At 44.7% G+C, this 20,900-nt stretch overlaps 1 protein-coding gene across 2 annotated transcripts in view; it reads right to left on the minus strand.

The window, feature by feature from the left end:
• Positions 1-20,900, minus strand: part of ADORA2B (adenosine A2b receptor) — an 81,394-nt gene that overhangs the window by 44,927 nt on the left and 15,567 nt on the right. Inside the window, exon 2 of one of the 2 annotated variants that reach the window (XM_075594173.1) lies at positions 18,370-18,465. The exons of the other annotated variant lie outside the window; for it this stretch is intronic. Within the exon in view, the coding sequence (XP_075450288.1) occupies positions 18,370-18,465 (96 nt within the window). The remainder of the gene's footprint in view (positions 1-18,369; positions 18,466-20,900) is intronic. 2 annotated transcript variants of the gene reach the window in all.

A 20,900-nucleotide genomic window follows, 5' to 3' on the forward strand; every position in this document is an offset into this window, starting at 1 on the left:
TGGACTGCTGCTTAAAATATACAGAAGTATCAAACTGAATTAATATTTTAAAAAAGTGCTATCCCATGTAGCCGACCAGAAATCTATTGCTGTATAGAATTTAACAGCCTAATCGATCTCAAAGTTAGCCACGCTAATAGCAAAGATTTGAAAGCTTTCATTTTGGGGAAATGAATTACAGGGACCTCTGAATGGGGAAGTTTGGCAATCAAGTGTTCTCTTACCCTTCTACCCCAACGGTCTTTGTGAGAGCCAATAAAGATACGGGGATCGGGGGGGGGGGGGGGGGGGGACTGGCTGTACAAGCATTTGCTGAACACAGTGTGACATCAGAATAAAGGGAGCAGCCAGGAGGAAAGTCTCTCCTCCCAATCTTTACACACTAATTTAACGCCAATATTTAAAAATACACGTGTCAGATTGGGGTAAACAAAGCCAGCAATCCCCCAGATGTGACCATTTAAACATGTCACTGGCATTATTAGTTCACAGGAGCGATTGCCCCTTCCGCCCTTGGGGTTCCCCAATACGTGGCACTCCAGAGGCCCCATGACGTAGTGGATGTGTCATGCACGAAGAGAGGGGGAGGTATTCAGCTTTGATTGCGTCCCGTGTTTGCCATTTCCCGATTAAGGGTCACCTGACTGCGCTGTGACGGAAGGGCCGTAGCACTCTGGGGTTCTCTAAATGGCTGTCAGTGCAGCAGAAGAGGACCAAAGATTCAAAGTTCTGTGGGGAAGATCATGTGACCAGGCAGTCACTAGATACAATTGGTGCACAGCTAGAGGGCAGGGCTCAAAAAGGGACAGACTTTAGGGAAATCCTCTGGTTCTTTCCTTCTTGGTGACTGCGCCTCCAAACATAGGGGGCTTCAGCAATGCCGAAGGCAGTCCCCGCAATGACAGTCCCTATCCCAATACCTCTCTCCACAGACTGCTGAGGAGCCAGAAGTATAAATGAGGATGATCTTTATTATAGCAGCCACTGCTGGTGTCATTACAGCGTATGCTCCAGTTGATAAGGTAGATCCCTGGCTTCTGGATGGTACTGGCCTACGGGTAATGGTGAGGCCTCTCTGAATTAGCTTATTGCCCTCAGCCCATGAGGGGCTGAGCACGTCTCCATCGCAGCCGGGAGGAGAAGAGGAAAGCTCGTACCCCATGAAGGGTTAGTCTGGAAGTCTACTAAACGTCTCACCCCTAAGGAGCTGAACTTAACTCAATAATTTAGCTACTTCCATCCTGAGGCTCAAAGAGGGAGGGCCCAGTCTGCACCACTATTGGCTATTCACAGATCTGTCACCACCACTCCTGTCACTCAGGAAGTCAGCATGAGGGGGAAAAACCCCATAGGATAGCCTGTCACTGTGTGTCTTACTAGAACTTATGTGACATGGAAGGTAGAAAGATAGCTATACCAGCCATGGCTATATAAATATTACAACTATGTAAATAAAAAATAATATAGAATACATTGGTTAGGCAGAACTAAACTAGAGTTAAATAATTTTAAAAAGGCCTTCTATAATCCCTATTAAAACAAAGTACTAGCTGTTAGTAGGTAGATGCTATGCTTTTGGGGGGTGGGAGGGTGGTTTAACAAGCTTCACCTTATCTCTTTTCTTGATAAAAGGCCGTTTATCACAGGGTTTGAGTCTACAGGTCATTTTTTTTTATCCTTTGCAAAGTACTGTACTTATGTTATTAGTTAAATAGTTGTTTGAGAGAAGCCTGAATTCACCGGAACCGAAAAGGGAACCATATTAATTTTCCACAAAGCAAAAAGTACATTCTTCCCCTCTAAGGGGAATAGAGTTTAAGGAATCCAATTACTCTGTTTGTTGTAGAAATTTTTTTGGCCTGCTGTGTGGAAGAGTCCCTTAAAAAGAATTCTTGAGATTAATTATGCAAAATAAAAAATTGCTAATATTAATATATAGTAAAAAGTAACCATAAATTGAATAAACTCTAATTTTGTATTTATCATATTAATCCGCTTAAAAAAAAAAAAAAATAATAAAAAGAAGGATGCAGAACACAAATGTAATGTAAATACTATAGAAAATGAAGGTGGCTATGTATATAGCATCACAATAAGCCATTTTTACATAAAATAGACGCGCAAAAGAATTGCGAGTTAGTGCGTCTCACTGCGCCAATGTACAAACTACACTTTATGTGCTGTGCGCGCGTCAATATAATTTTCACAAAACAAACTAATGGTGCTAGGGGGGCAAGTTGTCACTCAAGCTATTCTGGGCGTAAGAGACTTGCAAGAGGACAAAAAAAAATTGTAATGCATTCATATCAACACGACGCACACTATACAAAGATGGAGGGGGGGAAAAAAACCACACACGTGTGCCCAATGTAAGAACATAAGACATATCCACGCATACCGCTAATCATTGTAGGCATGATTTATTTATTTATTTCTTAAACGCAATTCGCTCTCACTTCATTTTCAAAAGAAAAAAAAAGAAAAAATTAAAGAATTTTGTATAGCCTCCGAATGTCAATAATATATTTCATAAATAAGTGGCCAAGAGATCGGATCAACTTGTGTGAGAAACACTTTCTCGAGGTCTACCTGGTGTAAAATGAAACCAGTATTTTAGGAAGAATGCCTCATGCTTTTAATAGCTCGGTTCCAGACCACCACACGTGGTAAATCATTCCCTCATATTTACACAGGCCAGCCAAGGTTACTGCTCACTTTCTGCTACATCACTGGCCATTTCTGCGATAGTTTATGAACCAAGTGCTAGTTATTCCTTTTTGGCATCAGACTAGTAGTGATTTATCTATTTATATAACCCCTTCAGTGACAGGGTGGCCACAGTTCGCTGAAGGACCCTCTAGCACTGCGGGTTAAACGTCAGAGACAAGCGATTTCCCCTTAACGTTCTCAAAATTGTTCACCCAGCACTCACAATTTCATGCCCCACAGGGACAAACGTTCAGCTTTTATCTTTTCCCAGCCTGGATTCCTTATACAGTACCTGCAACATGTAAACAGGGGCCACAGGGGACCCAAAAAGTTGTATGATTAACTTCTTATTCATTTCCCTATTATGCTTAATCTTGGCTTTACAAGTTACGTGAAAACACAAATAGGACTGCTCCATGATTTACTAAATAGGATTTACTAAATAGGAGAGTTTGGTCCTGATGCACTCTGCGCACCCGAGAGTCATATTGAGATGAACTAGTTTTGTGGCTACAGAAGCAGCAGTTAATCATGTTCAATTTTTAATAGACTATTGTAAGCAGCAACCTCAATTCCCCCCTCCCCCCCCCCCCTTACCAGCCACCTGATTGCCAGCAAATGGAACTTTGATGTCATTGCTCTATGACAGTGTAGCCCCGGTCCTCAGCGGCTCCTAGAGACCCCCCTCCTTTGGAGCAGCGCGGTCGCGGGTGCCGCCGGAGCCAGCGACGGACCTGCCGGCTGCTTCCAAAGGTGGGGGCCGGAGCAGGGAGCGGTTGGAGCCTTAGGAGGCTCGGCGGTGCACCCGGCTAGCGGGGGCCGCCATTGCAGTTGCGCACGCATGCGCCGGGGTTGCGCATGCGCGGAAGAGGCCAGGGAGTTGCCGGCGGCCCTGAGTAGTCGCGCATGCGCAGGGATAAGCGCGCGAACGCTAGCCTACCAGGGAAGGCTCTTGGAAGGGATTACAAGTCCCATGAGCCTCAGCAGCGCCCCATGTGACGCCAGGGAGCCAATAGGGCTGAAGGATTGCCCTGGAGACGCAGATAGATACATTACGCGGGCTTGGAGCTCGTGGAGCAGTTGGCGTCAGAAGAAGCTAGGGGAAGGAGGTAGGGTGCAGGAGTCAGTGACTCCCTGCACTAGGCCAGCAGCCCCCAAGGCCCCAGATAGCCCTGAGTCACCCAGTAGTGTGAGTTGTGTCAGGGACAGCCCCCAGGTTAGGGACCCTGCCACTTACTATCTAGAGTCAGTTAGGGGCCCAGCAGACGCTGCGCGTCCGTCCAGAGGTTTGGGCTCAGACCTTCGCTGTTGCTGCATCAGCCATCCGGACGGTAGTTCCTGTATAAAGTCGACGTCAGGATCCTTTGTGAAGTTCCTTGGCAGGCCCGGGCACCGGAGTGCCCGGCAGGTAATCTACAAGTGCACCAACGAGTCATATCACATTCACAAGGGACATAGTGGCTGCGCAGTCACACATATCTCTCTCACTTGAGGGTGGGTTAATACTGTGTGGGGTTACTGGACACTGGGTGGGATCATCCGGTGGAGGTGGAGGTAGCGTCCTGCGAGACGCAGTAGTTAGTGTCTCCTCTAGGGAGGGACACCTGTTGATTATATGCAAAAGTACGTTTCCTATGCTCACAAGTAAAGTCATTGTTGTTTTACATACTGTGTGTGGAGTGAGATTATATATATATATATATATATATATATATATATATATATATATATATATATATATATATATATATATATATATATATATGTGTCCTGAGAGGAACCACTCCCCCTCTGGTGGGAGCCATCGCAGGTGGAGGCGCTGCACCAAGTACGAGGTTGTTCAAATTGTGTCATACGTGCCCCAGGCTCTCCATGGCGGAGGCTTAGGCCTCCTGTGAGCCTAACAGGTAAAGCGCCACACTGGGTAATGCATATAGATCCCCTCATATACACCCTATCTGCGATTGTGGGGCAGGGGGGGTAATATGGGTTACATCAGTATGACTTTTTATTGGCCAGAGCAAAGGGTGACTGACCCTTGTGCCAGATTATTCTCCCAGGTAAGTAGGGGTTCATTTACCCAGCAACCGGGGCTCCCTGGAAACAGAACCTCTCAAAGTCATCAAGGTAAAGACAAAACAGCACCCCTCACACCCCCCCCCCAACAAGGTTTTGAGCAGCACAGAAAACTGCGTTAACAGGAATCCGTGTACAACTTGTCAATTCTATGTACAATGTCACCTAAATGTGTCTTGTAATTATTATAACAGGGTTTTGCGTCACTATCATGAGTTTGTCAATTCCTTTTATTTCAGAGACACCTCTCTTCCCATCATTCTCATTCTGCTCACGACACCACACAGATCATCTTTATTATTGTTCTTGAATGACACGACAGATCATACTACAACTCTCCCGACAGCCGAATCTCCCGCAGCTTGAAGGCACAAGAGCAGGTTTTGTTGTTTTTTTTTTTTAAAGTAGAACTTAAGTTATGGATGAGAAACATTAGGAATAGCCTGGGAGAGCCTGCTCTACCTCTCTTTCCCATACAATATTGAAGTGTACTGTATATTCAATTAACACTACAACAGGTGAGAAAACCTTACCTTTCAGTGCTGTCAAACAACCAGATGCCATGAATTTGTTTCTTGCTGAACTCTTGACAAAAATAGCAGTGCACATTTTTCATGAGAGAAATGAATGCAGGGGAATGTCAAGGCCTTATTCATGTTTAAATCACTATTGGTTCCCGGAAACTGGAGTAGTACCCTGCTATATACTGTATTTCTATGGCCTGGCATATAAGTCCTGGTAATAGCAGTCAGTGCTAGGGTTAATAAGTGACAAGCTGGTGAGATCACATCCCCTCATGTTTCAATGATGTAGCAACTTACAGGCATGTGTCTGGGCCTGGAAGGTGCTGGGACCACATGACAGGACGAGGGCCTTGCTACAGTGGATTCTGCCCAGTTACTGGGGCAGAATAGCCTCCTCGAGTATAAAGATGTGGGTTCCTCCATATTAAAAGGCGTTTATCTCTGTCTAGGGGTGAGTGCCAGTCATCCCCAATGTGGGGATGGGAGAGCAGGTGTTTCCAGTCTACCTCGAGGCCTCTGGCTTCCACGGTGAAGAATCCTACAATATCCAGGGTGAGATGAATCCACACAGGGAACTCCTCTGGGATCCTTCTATGATAGAGGGACCCCAGGGAATACACCAAGCCGCTTGAGGTGTGCACTGAGCAGACCAGGCAGGATATAACCATGGAAAACCCTCCTGGCCTTAGTTAACAGAAAAGGATGAGATTCCAAAGATGCAGGATCCTAGAATCTAAGTTGTATTCTGTATGGGCTCACTTAAAAGGGCCAGATGGGTTGTATATTGCTGATAGAGTCGAAATAAGGGCAGTGTCTGGAGACTTGGGAATAAAATATGGCCTCCGTGACAAAAAAAAAAAAATTTGTTAATAAAGCTGAGCTTTCAAACAATTCTATGGATAGCCAGGGGCGTGGTTACAGAAGGTATCAAACCAAGATGAACTTTATTAAAAATGAGAATATGCTGTGATGTCATCTCCTCTGCATAATAAAAGTAACAAAATCTGTAACAGTGTCACTGAGGGGCACGTTCTGACATCACACTTTATTTAAAAGATAACACATTCATGTCAACTAAATTTAGAATTAAGATGGTCATATTTAGTCTTGCCGCGTCCGCATGGAGTGCCTGAATGTATTGATGTGTCTCACGTGTGAATAAGTTTTACAGAACTGAAGTTATGAGTGCTGTTAAATACTGGAGGCACAATTCAAACATCGTTGGTAAGAGGTTTTTTTCCCCCTCTGCATAAAACCGTCAATCTCACAACTGATTTACGACAGGGGGTGGGTTTGTGGTTTACATGGCAATAAAATGTAATTCTCAGCAAAGACTATGAAAATCAGATGTTTACAGAGGTGTATTTGGAACCAGATACGGGATATCTCAATCTCTTACCAGTGACCTCTCTGGGAGAAAACAGATGTCATAGGGTGATGTATAGCGTTTTCTTTTATGTTGTACCCTTTTATTTTAAGAAGCTGTTCTGCATTTAATTGTAACTATGTTTCTTGTAATCTTTTTTTCTGTAACCTAAGCACTGTATTTTTATATATATATGAACACATTTAATAAGTAATGCTTTTGGCTCTGAATGAAATGTAGCATGCTCTGGGGAGAGTATTTACGTTTTCGTGCACATTTTGCTACAACTGATTTTGGTGTGTTAAAGTGCATAGTTCTTTCTATAATAAACAGGGATCTGGGGCCCTCGCAAATATTAATTTGACATCTTTTGTTTGCATAACTACCTCAGGTGATGACAGTGGATAGATATGATTTTCAATTGAGTATGGGGTTACTATTAACTCATTGGAGGTACCCTGCGCAGGCAAAAGGTGATTTGGCTAGAGCAGCCGTGTGTATTAACCCCGTTTGCATATTCAAGTCACGTGCTCACTTGGGTGCTGTTCGTGACGGTGGTATATGGGGACGGATTTAGGAGAGATGCAACTCTTTGGAGGGACTTTTGCGAAGGTGAAGAGTGGTGCAGCTTGCGAGCTGTGTATTAATCCTAGTCCTGTAGGGGGAGATATTGTCCATTTGAGGGACCTCTGCGGGGGTAAAAAGTGGGAGCGCTTGTGTGAGTATTAACCCTTGTCCCGTATGCAGGTCACCATACGTGACATGTTCATTTTCAAAATAGATAGGTTAATATGCATAAAAGGTTTCCCCTGTCTTTTTTTTCTTTCAAGGATTTCGTTTTTGTTCCTTAAAAATCGAGGTTTCAGTTGATTTTTCTTTTTCGCTCTTCATCAGGCAGACATTCCAAATGCAAGTGGACAGAGGGCCACAGGTTGGCAACCTGCGCTAACAGCAAAGCACTGTGGGCAGTGGCAGTGCAAGAATCCCCAACACGACGCACTGCCAAGATAGTATAAGCGTCAGAAAAACAGCATTGATGGCAGATGTGAATGTTCTCCCGAAACACACGGACAGGTACACACTGCATTACAAACTCTGTTTATATAACGGGTTAACTAGTGTCAATGTCCTCTTCCCCCAATGCAAACAAACACTGCCCTGCCCATATCAACTACATATAAACAAAGGAGGTAAAGATAAAGTAGGAGCAATTATAAATGCCCCACATGCACTGGAAACTTAAGGTTCTGACAATGTCATCTAAATAAACACAAGACAGGTACAACAGGTATCTGAAGTACAAGCTTCTGTCCCTCTTAATATTACTGAAGCAGTTTTTTTTGCAAATGTAGGCACTACAACACTTAATTGAATAACTCCTACAGTCAGGAGCGTAGCTACTGTATAGCCCGGGCAAAGCCCTTGGGCCCGCTCTCCCCCCTTGTCGGCAGCCCTGCTGACCATCTCTCTATTCTTCCCCAGAGACAGACGGGGGAGATGATGGTACGCGGCGGCGGGCCTCCAGAGTGAAGGAGAGGAGCAGCCGGCAGAAGAGTTAGGAGTGGCATAGATGCAGAGCAGGACAGCCAAGGAGGAGCGCACCTCAGCGGTCTGACCCCAAAGTCTTTTACTTCCGCTGTCTATGCTGCTACCGTGCGCTGCTCTCCGTCCGTCCTGCTCTGCCTCCGTGCAACTCCCAACTCCTCTGCTGAACTCTGGCGACCTGCCGTGTACCATCATCTCCCCAGGTCTGTCTCGATTACCACCCTGTCCCAGACATAGGCATGGAGGAGGCAGGAGAGAGAGAAGAGAGTGCGCGCTGGGGAGGAGCGTGAAGAACGTTGGAGGAGGGGAAAGAGAGAGCGTCTCCAATTTAAAAATAGAGACATTTTTCACCCGAATCTACGGAATACTTCACTTATAATGGGGCCCTGAATTTTTTTTTGCCCGGTGGCACACGCATTTCTAGCTACACCATTGCTTCTTTATAGCATCTCCTAAAACACATAGGCAGTCTTCTGCCATAAGACACCATTCAAATTAATGGACTGCAAGGTGTCTCCCAGCCCCAAAAGGGTTTTTATAGCAGCCGGCTTGGTAGATATGGGCCTTGCGGTCTTGAGTAGATTGCATAGACAAAATTGGTCCAGTATATAGAAATGTGCTTATACAGTATGCACACACTGTTCTACCATCTTCCCTTCTACACTTTAGTACAGCAGAGACAGAAGGAAGGCCTCCCCCACACTGCCCTCTACACTACTGCACACTCCATAAATGCAAGGATAGACCTACAGTAATTATAAATAAAACATAATGGGTTAGGAAAACAACAAGGGCTGTTTACAGAATGCCAGAGATGCACAGTGAGGCATGAAGGCAAAGGTTGAGTCAGATCATCCAACACAGAGGTGCTTAATGATCCAGTAGCTGATGCCCCATCATGTTCTCCTGCTATAAATAAAAGCAAGGGAGGCTGTGACGGGAAATGTTACAATTAACAAGACGCGTTCTATGAGAAGCAGCACAAAATGAATGTTGGTGTAATCAGACTTCTTTTTCTATGTTGTTTATATGAAGTATAGTGTTCAAGTTGCAGTGTTGGTTCTTGACTGTAGGCACATTGTGATACCCATTACAAGACCGGCACTTTTAGAGTTTGGTTGTTGTTTTTATGTCACCAAAACTCTCCCTTGGATGAAGCAAACACAAAGAGAGTCAAAGAGTCTGGGGAACATCTCTTGCAATCTTATTGCCATAACAGTGATCCATCACAAAAGCTTCTCCAGATCCCCAAAAGTAACTGAATATGCAGCAGAACTGTATACCACAAGGTTTTGCAGGGAGCAACGTCTTAAAGTTACAGTCCCTACTAGCAAGATATATTGGAGACACTAATCCACGTAATACTTTCAATGGTGTTTTTAATGTTTGTTTATATCTAGATAAGATTTCTGGGGTCTTGACAGCATCATTAAATGGTATGTATACCTACAAAAGGAATAAAAGCTTGAATTGATTAACAGCATTTAAAGCCAAAAAGACATACCCTGCACAACACCAGGCCAGCTACTCGAGGTTGACATTTTTACCAAGGTTATACACAACTGATTAAATCATTCTGCAACCTGCATGGAATATGACAAAATAAAAATTATAGAGCAGAAGTTATTTTAGTTACAGCAAATTATTTTTTCCATGCTCCCCCTCAAAGCCTCTGTATATGCTACCATAGGGGTAGGACCACATATGAAATGCTTTTCCATCCCAGTGTAAATATGAGGTCTCTGTTTTACGTAACCAGAATCCTGCAGAGGGGGATTTGAAAAAATAAATTAATTAATTAAAAAATGAGCGCAAATTAGTTGAAATACCCATTTAAGCCCTTTGCTGCTAGAGGGGCCAATGGGGATTAAAGTTGTAATCTCATAGATAAAGTAGAAGTTGCAATAAAGTGAATGCAATCAGTCCTGTAACACCTCATCTATCATTCATAATGTACTAGCTGATATACCCGGCGTTGCCCGGGCGTGGAAGGGCAGGGGGCATGGAGTGGAAGGGCAGGGGGGGAGGGGCGTGAAAGGGCGGGGGGGGGCAAGGGGCAGGGAGGGGGGGAGGGGCAAAGGGCAGGGAGGGGCGGGGGGGGCAAAGGGCAGGGAGGGGCGGGGGGGGCAAAGGGAAGGGAGGGGCGGGGGGGCAAAGGGAAGGGAGGGGCGGGGGGGGGGGCAAAGGGCAGGGAGGGGCAAGAGGGCAGGGAGGGGCAGGGGGTTAGAGGGCAGGGAGGGGCGGGGGGGCCAAAGGGCAGGGAGGTGCGGGGGGAGGCAAAGGGCAGGGAGGGGCGGGGGGGGCCAAAGGGCAGGGAGGAGGCAAAGGGCAGGGAGGGGCGGGGGGGCCAAAGGGTAAGGAGAGGTGGGGGGGGCCAAAGGGCAGGGAGGGGCGGGGGGGCCAAAGGGCAGGGAGGGGCGGGGGGGGCCAAAGGGCAGGGAGGGGCGGGGGGGGCCAAAGGGCAGGGAGGGGCGGGGGGGGCCAAAGGGCAGGGAGGGGCGGGGGGGGGCCCAAAGGGCAGGGAGGGGCGGCCAAAGGGCAGGGAGGGGCAAGAGGGCAGGAAGGGGCGGGGGGAGGCAAAGGGCAGGGAGGGGCGTGGGGGCCAAAGGGCAGGGAGGGGCGTGGGGAGGCAAAGGGCAGGGAGGGGCGGGGGGCGTAAGGGCAGGGAGGGGCAAGATGGCAGGGAGGGGCAAGAGGGCAGGGAGGGCAGGGGGGCAAGAGGGCAGGGAGGGGCAAGAGGGCAGGGGGGCAAGAGGGCAGGGAGGGCAGGGGGGGCAAGAGGGCAGGGGGGGCAAGAGGGCAGGGGGGGCAAGAGGGCAGGGGGGGCAAGAGGGCAGGGGGGGCAAGAGGGCAGGGGGGGCAAGAGGGCAGGGGGGGCAAAGGGCAGAGGGGCAAAAGGGAGGGAGGGCAGGGGGGCAAGAGGGCAGGGGGGCAAGAGGGCAGGGGGGGCAGGGGGATGGAGGGCAGGGGGAGGGAGGGCAGGGGGCAAAGGGCATTGAGAGGGAGGGCAGGGGGGGGCAAAGGGAGAGGCTGAGACGCTCCGGTGAGGAGGTGCTGTGCCTCTCGCGGTGAGGGGCGTAGACAGCCAGAGGAGTGGCGGAGACAAACGGAGGAGAGGCCTCTGGGACGGGAAGCACCGGGTGAGGGGAGAGCCGCGTGCTCTGTGTGTGTGGGTGGGGGGGGGGGGGGAGGTGAGCCGGGGGGAGGGGGGTGAGCCGGGGGGGGGGGGGGGTGTGAGCGCCGGGTGAGGGGAGAGCCGCTCAGTGCTCTGTGTGTGTGTGGGTGGGGGGGGGGGGGTGAGAGTCCCCCGCTGTGTCCAGGGCGCTCGCTCCGCTCCCCCGCTGACTGTAGCGGCGCCGGGGGGGGGAGGGGAGGAAAAAGCGCGGGAAACCGGGAGACCCAGGGAGAGGAGGAGGTGCGCGCGGGTCCCGATGCGGATCCCGATGCGCGCCGCGCAGATTGAGAGAGTGTGAGAGAGTGTGAGAGAGTGTGAGTGTGTGTGTGTGTGTGTGTGTGTGTGTGTGTGTGTGTGTGTGTGTGTGTGTGTGTGTGTGTGTGTGAGTGTGTGTGTGTGTGTGTGGTCACTCCGCCTCAGGCCAATGAGAGGTGCGGGGGCGGGCGGCCCAAGGGACCAATGAGATTTCCCCTAGGGACACAGGAAGATGCAGACAGGCATACAGTGCTTTCACAAATATATAATAAGATGGTTTAGAATTGGCTACGTTTAAAATATGACAATCCATCAAAAGCTGTATGCGAAAGTTTAACTTTGAACAGTATAACAGTAAATATTATGCAGCTTTTCCCCTCAGGAAGTAATTAAAAAATAGATTGTTTCTGGACTGGAGACTGAACTGCAGTTGACAAAACAAAAAAAAAAAAAATCAAAAGAATGCCACCCATCCTACTGCACTAGTTTTAACCTCAGCTTTTATTAAAGCTGCAGGCCAAGCAATATCCTACATGTTTTTTTTTTTTTAATTAATTAGTTCTGTACTATGAGAAAATACTTGTAGCATTTTTTTTTTTAAACTCCGAATGGCAATTGTTATGTATAATAATGTAACAAGCATTTTGTTTCTATAGCAACCATTTACAAAGGCACATCCCCTTCCTCTTCTGAAACAGGCTCTGGCACACCCCTCTCTAGCAGTGCACCAAATTGTATCTAGTGACTGCCTGATTACATTGATCTTACCCACAGAACTTTCCAGCTTTGGTCCTGTTCTGCTGCACTGACAGCCATTTACTGAACCCGAGCTGAATCTTCGCCGATCGATCACAGTAGAATGGATCGATCTGCAGCTTGGCGAATTACTATTTGTATGGATTGTATTGATGCACATATTAAAGGGGGATTTTTTTTAATTTTAAATAGCAGCTTGGACTGCTGCTTTAAAACAGATTCCTGCAGGATGAGGCTTGTGCACCAATGGACAGTGCGTGCAAAATACATTAGTATGTTTTGAGTTGAACATTCAGTCCTTGAGAGAAATGTCAGAAGACGCCATGCTGACGTAGCCATGACTGCTTATTACAAACAGTCTAACCTCACAGAAGTCAAGATATTGATTAACGAGCTTGCTAGCATCCCTTGAGGCTAATCAGAACGGGACTCGGCATGGGTCATGTACTGTGGCCTTTTATCTTTCGTTAGACAAATGTGCAGACACACACACACACACACACACACACACACACACACACGTTAACACTTTCACCACAGCAATGTGGCACAGGCCTTGCACCGCATGTGTTCGGAGTGTGGGGCACACAGGCAAATCCAGGAAGCCAGCGGGTTACATTTACAAGAACATTAGTAGGCCCAAAATGAACATGCTGCAATATGCATCAATACGGACTAGGAATGCAGACTTCGGCTTCTTCTACAGAGACCCAGAGCATGTTAGTCATGCTCTCCCAAAAATGGATTACTGCTAGTACCAACTGCCTATCGAAAATCCCTTCTAGCCCATTTTAGATACTGCATCAGCAGAGTGTTTAAGTGAGGATGTGGGAAAATAGAAATTAAAATCAAACAAAAATATATGTCATTTTACAGCTTTGTACCTTGTCCTTCAGATATTGTAGTTATGAGTGAGGACAAGCTATCCTTATTACGGAGGCTTGCAGCAAACAAAGCATACTGTATCAATGTGTTGCAGATCCCTCCGGCAACAAAATATAAACCTAAGAAAACAAATTAAATGAAAATCCAGGGCACTTCATGGAGACGATGTAATGTATTCAACTGACATGCAGAACACCTTGATATTCTGCATGTCACCATCTGAGTGTGCTGGGTTATTAGGTCGTTAGTCAGATGCAGACAGAATCACTCATTGGGGAAAAAAAGTCTACGCAAACATAGGAAATAGTGCAAGGGGCCAGAGGACAAAAAGGAATCTCTGGTTCCTAAAGAATAAAATAACCAAAAAAGGGGACCTTGTAACAGGGACTTATCCCTGTTAAGAATGTTGCCTCTAATCCAGCAGTGTGTTGGTTAATTGCACACCTGCAATCAACCACCCCACCTGCCTAATCAGAAGGCCTGTTCTGAGAGACAGGGACAGAGGATTCCTGAGCTCACAATTGGAGCTGACCTAGAAAAGACAGACCAGAAGATTTCCTTAGTGGACACTGGACTGTCCAGAGGACAGATGTCTTGAGCTACAAAGAGACTGCAGGCTGACAGCAAGACAAAGGGGAGAAGATTTCTAAACCTGGATCCTGAAATTGCTATAGCACACAAGGAGAGCAGATAGGACTTCCCCTACAGCTGCAAGATACAGATAAGATTTTATGGGACTTTTATCTCTGTGAGATATATATGTTTATATATTTGGGATGGTAAATAGCTTAGCTAACCACCCAGTTAGAGAGGGCTGGGCTACATGTGTAGATATTCTCCCAAAGTGGAATAGGTTTTGTTTGGCTTATTTTCATATGTTTTGCTGTGTTAAAGGGACAGGCGCAATAAAGCCTAATTTTAGTTTCACTTTAAACGGTCTCCATTGCGTACCTCTGCACACATCTCTTACAGACCTAATCACTCACATTAGGCATGTACATAGGACTGCACTAGGGTCCCAAGGAAATCAAGTCCAAAATATAACATTTTAAAATATCGCATTTAATAAGCAAATAAATTACAATAGATTTAAAAAAAAAAAAAAAAAAACCCACACTTATCCACAAAGTTATAGCCATGAAACGAAGGCAAATGCGCAAGGAAAGTTATGGACAATGAGATCCAAGAAATGGCTCTTACAGACCGGGGAAGGCACTAAGGATTCGTACAGCAGCATTCTTTATGTGGAAGGACTTTAAGGGAAGTACCATGGTCCGTTAGGGATCAGTGAGAACTAGCCAATGGAAGGGGTTTCTCCAAAGTGTTGCGCCCCCTCCTCCCATAGTTTTCATGTAGTTATTTGCTACTTTCTGCTACCCTTTGTGGCTTACCCTTTCTCTCCCCCCCCCCACCTGCCCCCCCCAATGAGTGTTAAAGTACATAGCCTTCTTGATTCACTCCATTTCTTGGTTCTCCTGGTCCCCAACTTCCCTTGTGCATTTCCCTTCGTTTCAGGGCTATAAAACTTTGTGGATAAGGATTTTATTTTTTTCATTTGTGTCTTATACTTGATAGATTTTTTTTTCCGCGATGTTTACGATTTTCCTTTGTATGATCCATTGGGCCTTTATTTGCTCGTTATTTTAAATTTGACATCTTGGACTTCCTTTGGGGACCCTAGTGCAGTCCCATGTACATTGTAGCTTTCTAATTGGAGTGTTGAGGACACCTTTGGTTATTTATTTAAGGTGATTAGTTCATGCTTGTAGACGGACGTTCACAGAGGTACACAATTGGAGTCATTATTATGTGAAATTATAATAGGCTTTATTGTGCCTTGTCCTTTTCATCAGGACATTATCCAAACACAGGGGGGAACAAAGCTTCCATTCACTTGGGAGTATTTCTAGTGAAATCTTTGCAATTAGTTCACATCTCCATTAGTTAAGCATTTCTCCCATCCCAAACACATAGCATGAAAATAAGCAGATATAAGCAGTCTCTTAATAATGAAAGTCTTATCTGTTTATCAGCTGTAGAGTAAGCTTCTCTGCTCTCCTGGAACCGCACCCGTGCGTGCACAGAAAAATATCAGCATCCAGGTTTAGAAGTCTTATTGGGCGTCTTGCAATCAGCTCTGCTGTGTGGCTGGCAGAACTCAAGACATTGTGGTGTCTCCAAAGGTCAGCTCTCAGTCAGAGCTAAAGAGAGTCAGTCACTTCCTGTCTCAAAGGCAGGCTTTTTGTAAACAATCTAATCAGGCAGGTGGTGTTTAGTAATTAACTACCACACTGCTAGATTAAAGGAACATAACTGAACAGGGATAAGTCCCATGTTACAATGCTATACACAGATCTGCCCTTGTTTGTCCATTGTTTCTGGATTCTGTAGAGTGAGGCGAGCACAAAAATATCATTTGTCTCCATGTGAAAACAGACATTTAAGCCAATATATTTCATTCATATGGAATAACTGCATTTATTAAGCTGTATTCCACTTGGTTAAATCCAGCCCGTTAAGAAACGCTGCTGGCGTTCCAGCCCAATTCCCAAAAGGCTGCAAAAGACTACTTCAAACTTTACAGCACAGTGTCCCACATCTCTCCAAAATGAAAAGTAGAACTTGGTTTATAAACCAGATGGAAAAGGTGACAAGCTTCCTAAATGACTCTTGTACTAAATTCCCATGTCTGGCAACCATGATACATACAATATTCAGGGGGTAAATCTTACATCAATTATGCTCTAAATCAAAATGGTACGCATTCACCCTGGGGTTTCTCTAGCAATAATCACTGTCTGAGGCAACTTTCTCGCTGAGTAGGAAAGGCCTAAAAATGTGAAGAATCCTGTTTATGACACCATTGCAAACATTTGTGTCTCTAGGATTTATAACGTGAGATTAAGACTTTATTACCTGCATCGGATTAATTGAATGTCCTCCTCTTCCCCTCATTTGATTTCATATTACTTAAACATTTTGGCATATTTTCATATGTATGTAAACTTTAAATTAAAATGGTTTAAAATAAATCAACTTTATTTCCTTCAACTCGAGTGTTTGCTAATTATTCATTATTTTGTGCACGAGTAGCGAGACCAACTGGGATCCAGACAAACATTCCAAAGCTGCAGACCAAGCAATATCCTACATGTGAGATTGATAGGAAAAATCAGTTCTGTACTCTTTAAAAAAAAAAAATGCTACAAGTATTTTCTCAACCACTTTATAATACATAAAAAATGTAATTCAATGTAAAGCATTTTTTTGTTTCTATAGCAACCATTTACAAAGTCACACCCCCTTCCTCTTCTGAAACAGGCTCTGGCACACCCCTTTTTGAGCCCTGCCTTCTCTAGCAGTGCACCAATTGTATCTGTCTGGTCACATGATCTTTCACACTGAACTTTGCATCTTTGGTCCTCTTCTGCTGCACTGACAGCCAGCCATTTAGTGAACCCCCGAGCCAAATCTTCACCGATTTATCACAGGAGAACGGATCAATCGGCAATTTAGCGAATTACTGATCATTGTGTTGACTGTATTGATGCACATACAAAAAATGTGAAGAAATAATAAAAACTGCAGCTTGGACAGCCGCTTTAATGAATTCTAAGGCTTTGTCCCCGCTGGAGCATCGCGTGAGCAGGGACTTGTATGTATGCATACACGTCACCTCGCCAAGCGCCGCCCGCTCAGCGCTAGCGGGGACGCAGCCTAAGGTGTGTGTGAAGCATTGTCATGATAACACCTCTGCCATCAGCAACGCTTCTCAGCTCAATGATTCCAATCAATGTAGCGGTGTGTTTATTGATCTCCAGATGCAGGATGCAGTTATGAAACAGGAATGCAACAGGATTGTTATTCGAATCCCCCTTTCTGCCTGGCAGCTTTTTATTTTGATCCAACAGACACCTCATACAGAGAACATCCATATTCTTTTATCCCCTTGTTAATTAAAATGATGATCTTTCCAATAGGATGAAGGTGAAAGTGACAGATTCATTGTACTTAATGATCAATAACTAAATAATCACTGAACCATACATTGCTGGTAAATCCCTTCCGACCATAACATGCAGTCACACTTTACAACATGTACAGCTCAACCCCCTTATAACGCTGTGCTTGGGGTCCAAAGAATCACACAGCGTTATAAGCGGATCGCGTTTATTATTAGAAATAATGTACATTTGTATGCATAGTGCAATAAAGTATTTATTGGTATCTTAATCATGTTGTAAAATATTCATAAATACAAAAATTGGGAGCCACGCTTGCATCGCATTTTAAGCGGGGTTGAGCTGTATTTGCTTTACAATAAAGTGAAAGCACTCTGGTAGGTAACATAATCTAACATTTAGGAGATATGTATCAAGATGATGTAATTTGATCAGTTTGTGGCAGCAGCAAATGCAAGTAATGCCAATTCAGTTTCTTAAATTTGATGCATTTTTCACCATTGTATAGCTTTCAAAATGTAGGCCCAAAAGCCAAAACCGCATGTAATATAAAATAGATTTATGGATAATAGTTAAAATCTAATTTATGAAACTTCTACAGTAATTGTAACGCAGGAGCTAGTTACAAAGTAGTTTGAAAATAAAGAAACGCTTTTTTGTTTTGAATTGACCAAAAAAAAAAAAAAGTAATGTACAATTAGTTCAATTTAAATTAGGCATTTTTGTGGGACTTCACCTTTCATGTAGTTTTTTGTTTGCATACTTTAGTGATTTACAAGGTTACGGGGAGAAAAAACAATAATAAAAAAAAAAGTGTGTGTACAGTATGTGCATAAGTAGCTCTCAGAACGAGTTTACTCCTCGGCTGTAGAAACTTGGCACATGCTGTACTGATACATATGGGTACACAGTTTCCCGCTGGCACTGTCCCAGGGTCTCTTGTTATGAAGACAATACATGTAATCAACCTTAAACGTAACAAAACCATGAGGGCTATTTACACACAGGATTAGAAGGCACAGAACAGTGGTGTTAAATACGTAGTGCAAGATACAGTACTTGGCAATAAAAATTTAAACATTTTTTTTTTTAATTGCAGTCTTTGTTAAAAGGCACCTGTTGCTTGCAACACGAATACTGGGCGTTCTTTTTATGTCGCTCCACTGCAGAGAGGTTTGCGCGTGTTCCTCAATGTTATTTTTGGGGGGATAGCTGCAAGTAAAAAGGATTAGTCAAGTGCCAAGCAAGGTGAACTAAAATTTGAATCCCTGTGATCTTGGGCAAGTCCCTTTACTTCCCAGTGTCTCCAGTACAAACTTTATTATAATCTCCACGGATGTGTGTCTGAAAAGTTGTGTAGTCGACGCTGCATTGCTAATGTACAAATTAATAAATTATTCTTATTAAAATTAAAAAAATGGGTCGCACTCATAGGCCCATAGTCGGGAGGTAATCCCAGCTAGTGCAAAACATGCGTTCCGCCATTCCCAGATGAAAAGCCCCTTTGACTTCATACTGTGAAACGATCTTCCCCATGCTATGGAAGATTTCAGCGCTGTTCAAGTGAACGGAGCAAGAGGAATACAGCTTCAGATCATATTAAAAGTAGGGGCCTCGGAAACCAATGGTTTTGCAAATTAATGACTAAATGTTTATTACAAGATTTACATGTAGAAAAATAAAATGGTAATAAGTTCCGTGCCCTTATTCTAGAAAGGGTGATCTTGCTTATGCGGCGTCGTAACTTCCCTGGCCGGATTGGTGCGATTGCATTTGATAGAAAAAGGAAAAAAATCCAGATGGCACAATATGTAAAAGGGATAGATTGCCCCAAACCTAATTGGAGGGGAGGCGACAGAATTAATTTAATATCCAGACGCGAGAGCTTCTGGATACACACACACACACCTTAAAAAAAAAAAAAAAAACATTTAAAATACAAAATTGGCCCAGATGATCTCAATATGGAGTTTAAATTGGCGTCCTTTCTAGAAGGAAATTAAAGGCTCCCTAACAAGTTCTTTGATCTAAAACAATCCTAATTTGTCTAATAAACCAAATTGATGAAATCCAGATTTTTCCACAAAGAACCAACATTTTCTTATAATGTATGTTTTTTTTAAATAAGTACTAATTTGTATTGATTGTGTATAGAATGAAAGTTGTATGAGTTTTCAGCATGAGCCAGCTAACTGATTAAATGCTTTTTTAAATGGATTAATAAGGTTGATATAAATCACAATCTCCATCAGTGACCAGTTTGTAGTGCTGCCTCTTGCAATTCTATGGATAATGTTTAGTGAATGATGTCATGTTTTAAGTAATGTCATATTTGTTATGTACACCCATGGCTCTTTTCTTTATATTATTCATTTTGTAAAGGAGCCGAAGGGTTAATATTTTAGGATATATATAGCCAGTAAGCTCCAATTTCCCCTGAGGAAGTGACAATCCGAGTCACGAAACGCTTAGGTTGGAGCTTGTTGCGTTCGTCAGCAATAAGGTGGAGTAATCGGTGCAGCGGTGACGTCATCGGGGGAGAAGCAAAGGGAGAAGGGAGTCGCGGACTCCTAGGCTCAACCAGGCTTAAACAGTGTGAATACACTCACCAGACTCCACAGTGCACAAACGTGCCTCTCTTAAGGCAGAGTTCAGGGTGGATGCTACGGCCACGAGCGCGCCTCCGTTGCGCGCTCCTGCAGCTCAGCTATCTGTGCCTTGGCTGCAGGAGTTGGGTCGCGGCATGGCGAAAGTGTCACGTAGCTGGTTCGCTGAACGAGCTCACGTGACGCGACTGTAGCCCAAAATATCATTTTGGGTTGTAGCGGCAAAAAGTAGCAGCGTCAATGCTTTACTTTGCCGCCGGTGGAGTTTTCAGTTGGAAAACTCCCACAGAACCCGAAGTTGCGACGGACGTGCTCGCGCATGCAAGAGCGCGGATGCCGCGTAGCATCCACCCTGAACTCGGCCTTACCCTGGGGCTGACTTCAGGTGCGCGCAGGTTTCAGCACATGGCGGTGGGGCTTCAGAGAAGGTCGAGCTGCAGCAGGATTTCCAAAAATCGAACACTAATTTCCCACCATTTGAAGCTTGACGAAACATTTTGCAAGTTTAAAAAAATAAATAAAATTATATACAGAAAAAGAAACGCTAGAAATGTGGCCACTGCACGTTGGATAGTTTCACACACACCTGTAGCCAACGCTAGGACACCGAGAGAGATCTACTCAAAGCTGAAATATACTCCAATGACACCTTGATGGGAAAGAGACACCAAGGTGATGTCCAAACAGAGCTAAAATTCATGCAGTGACATGATAAATTAATGCGCAAAAAAAAAAAAACCCTGCAACGTATCCCAAATTTGCCATATTACAATTCAATGTTAATGCTTGTTATTGTAGTCACAATATCTCAGAGCATATGTGATACTGGTCACATCTGTAACCTGCACAGTTCAGATCTGTTTACACATAATCTCCTTTGAATGTAATCTGTGTGTTGTTAATACATGCATTGCTCCAACAGATATCCCATATCTATTTGCTGGTTAGGACAATTTTTACTTTTGTGCCACATGTAGACAGCCTTTGTAAAAGTCTATATCTACAATGTGCAAATTATTCCTACAATACAGAGTGTCTCCT

The sequence above is a fragment of the Ascaphus truei genome, chromosome 3, assembly GCF_040206685.1.
Source record: "Ascaphus truei isolate aAscTru1 chromosome 3, aAscTru1.hap1, whole genome shotgun sequence".
Classification (NCBI taxonomy): domain Eukaryota; kingdom Metazoa; phylum Chordata; class Amphibia; order Anura; family Ascaphidae; genus Ascaphus; species Ascaphus truei.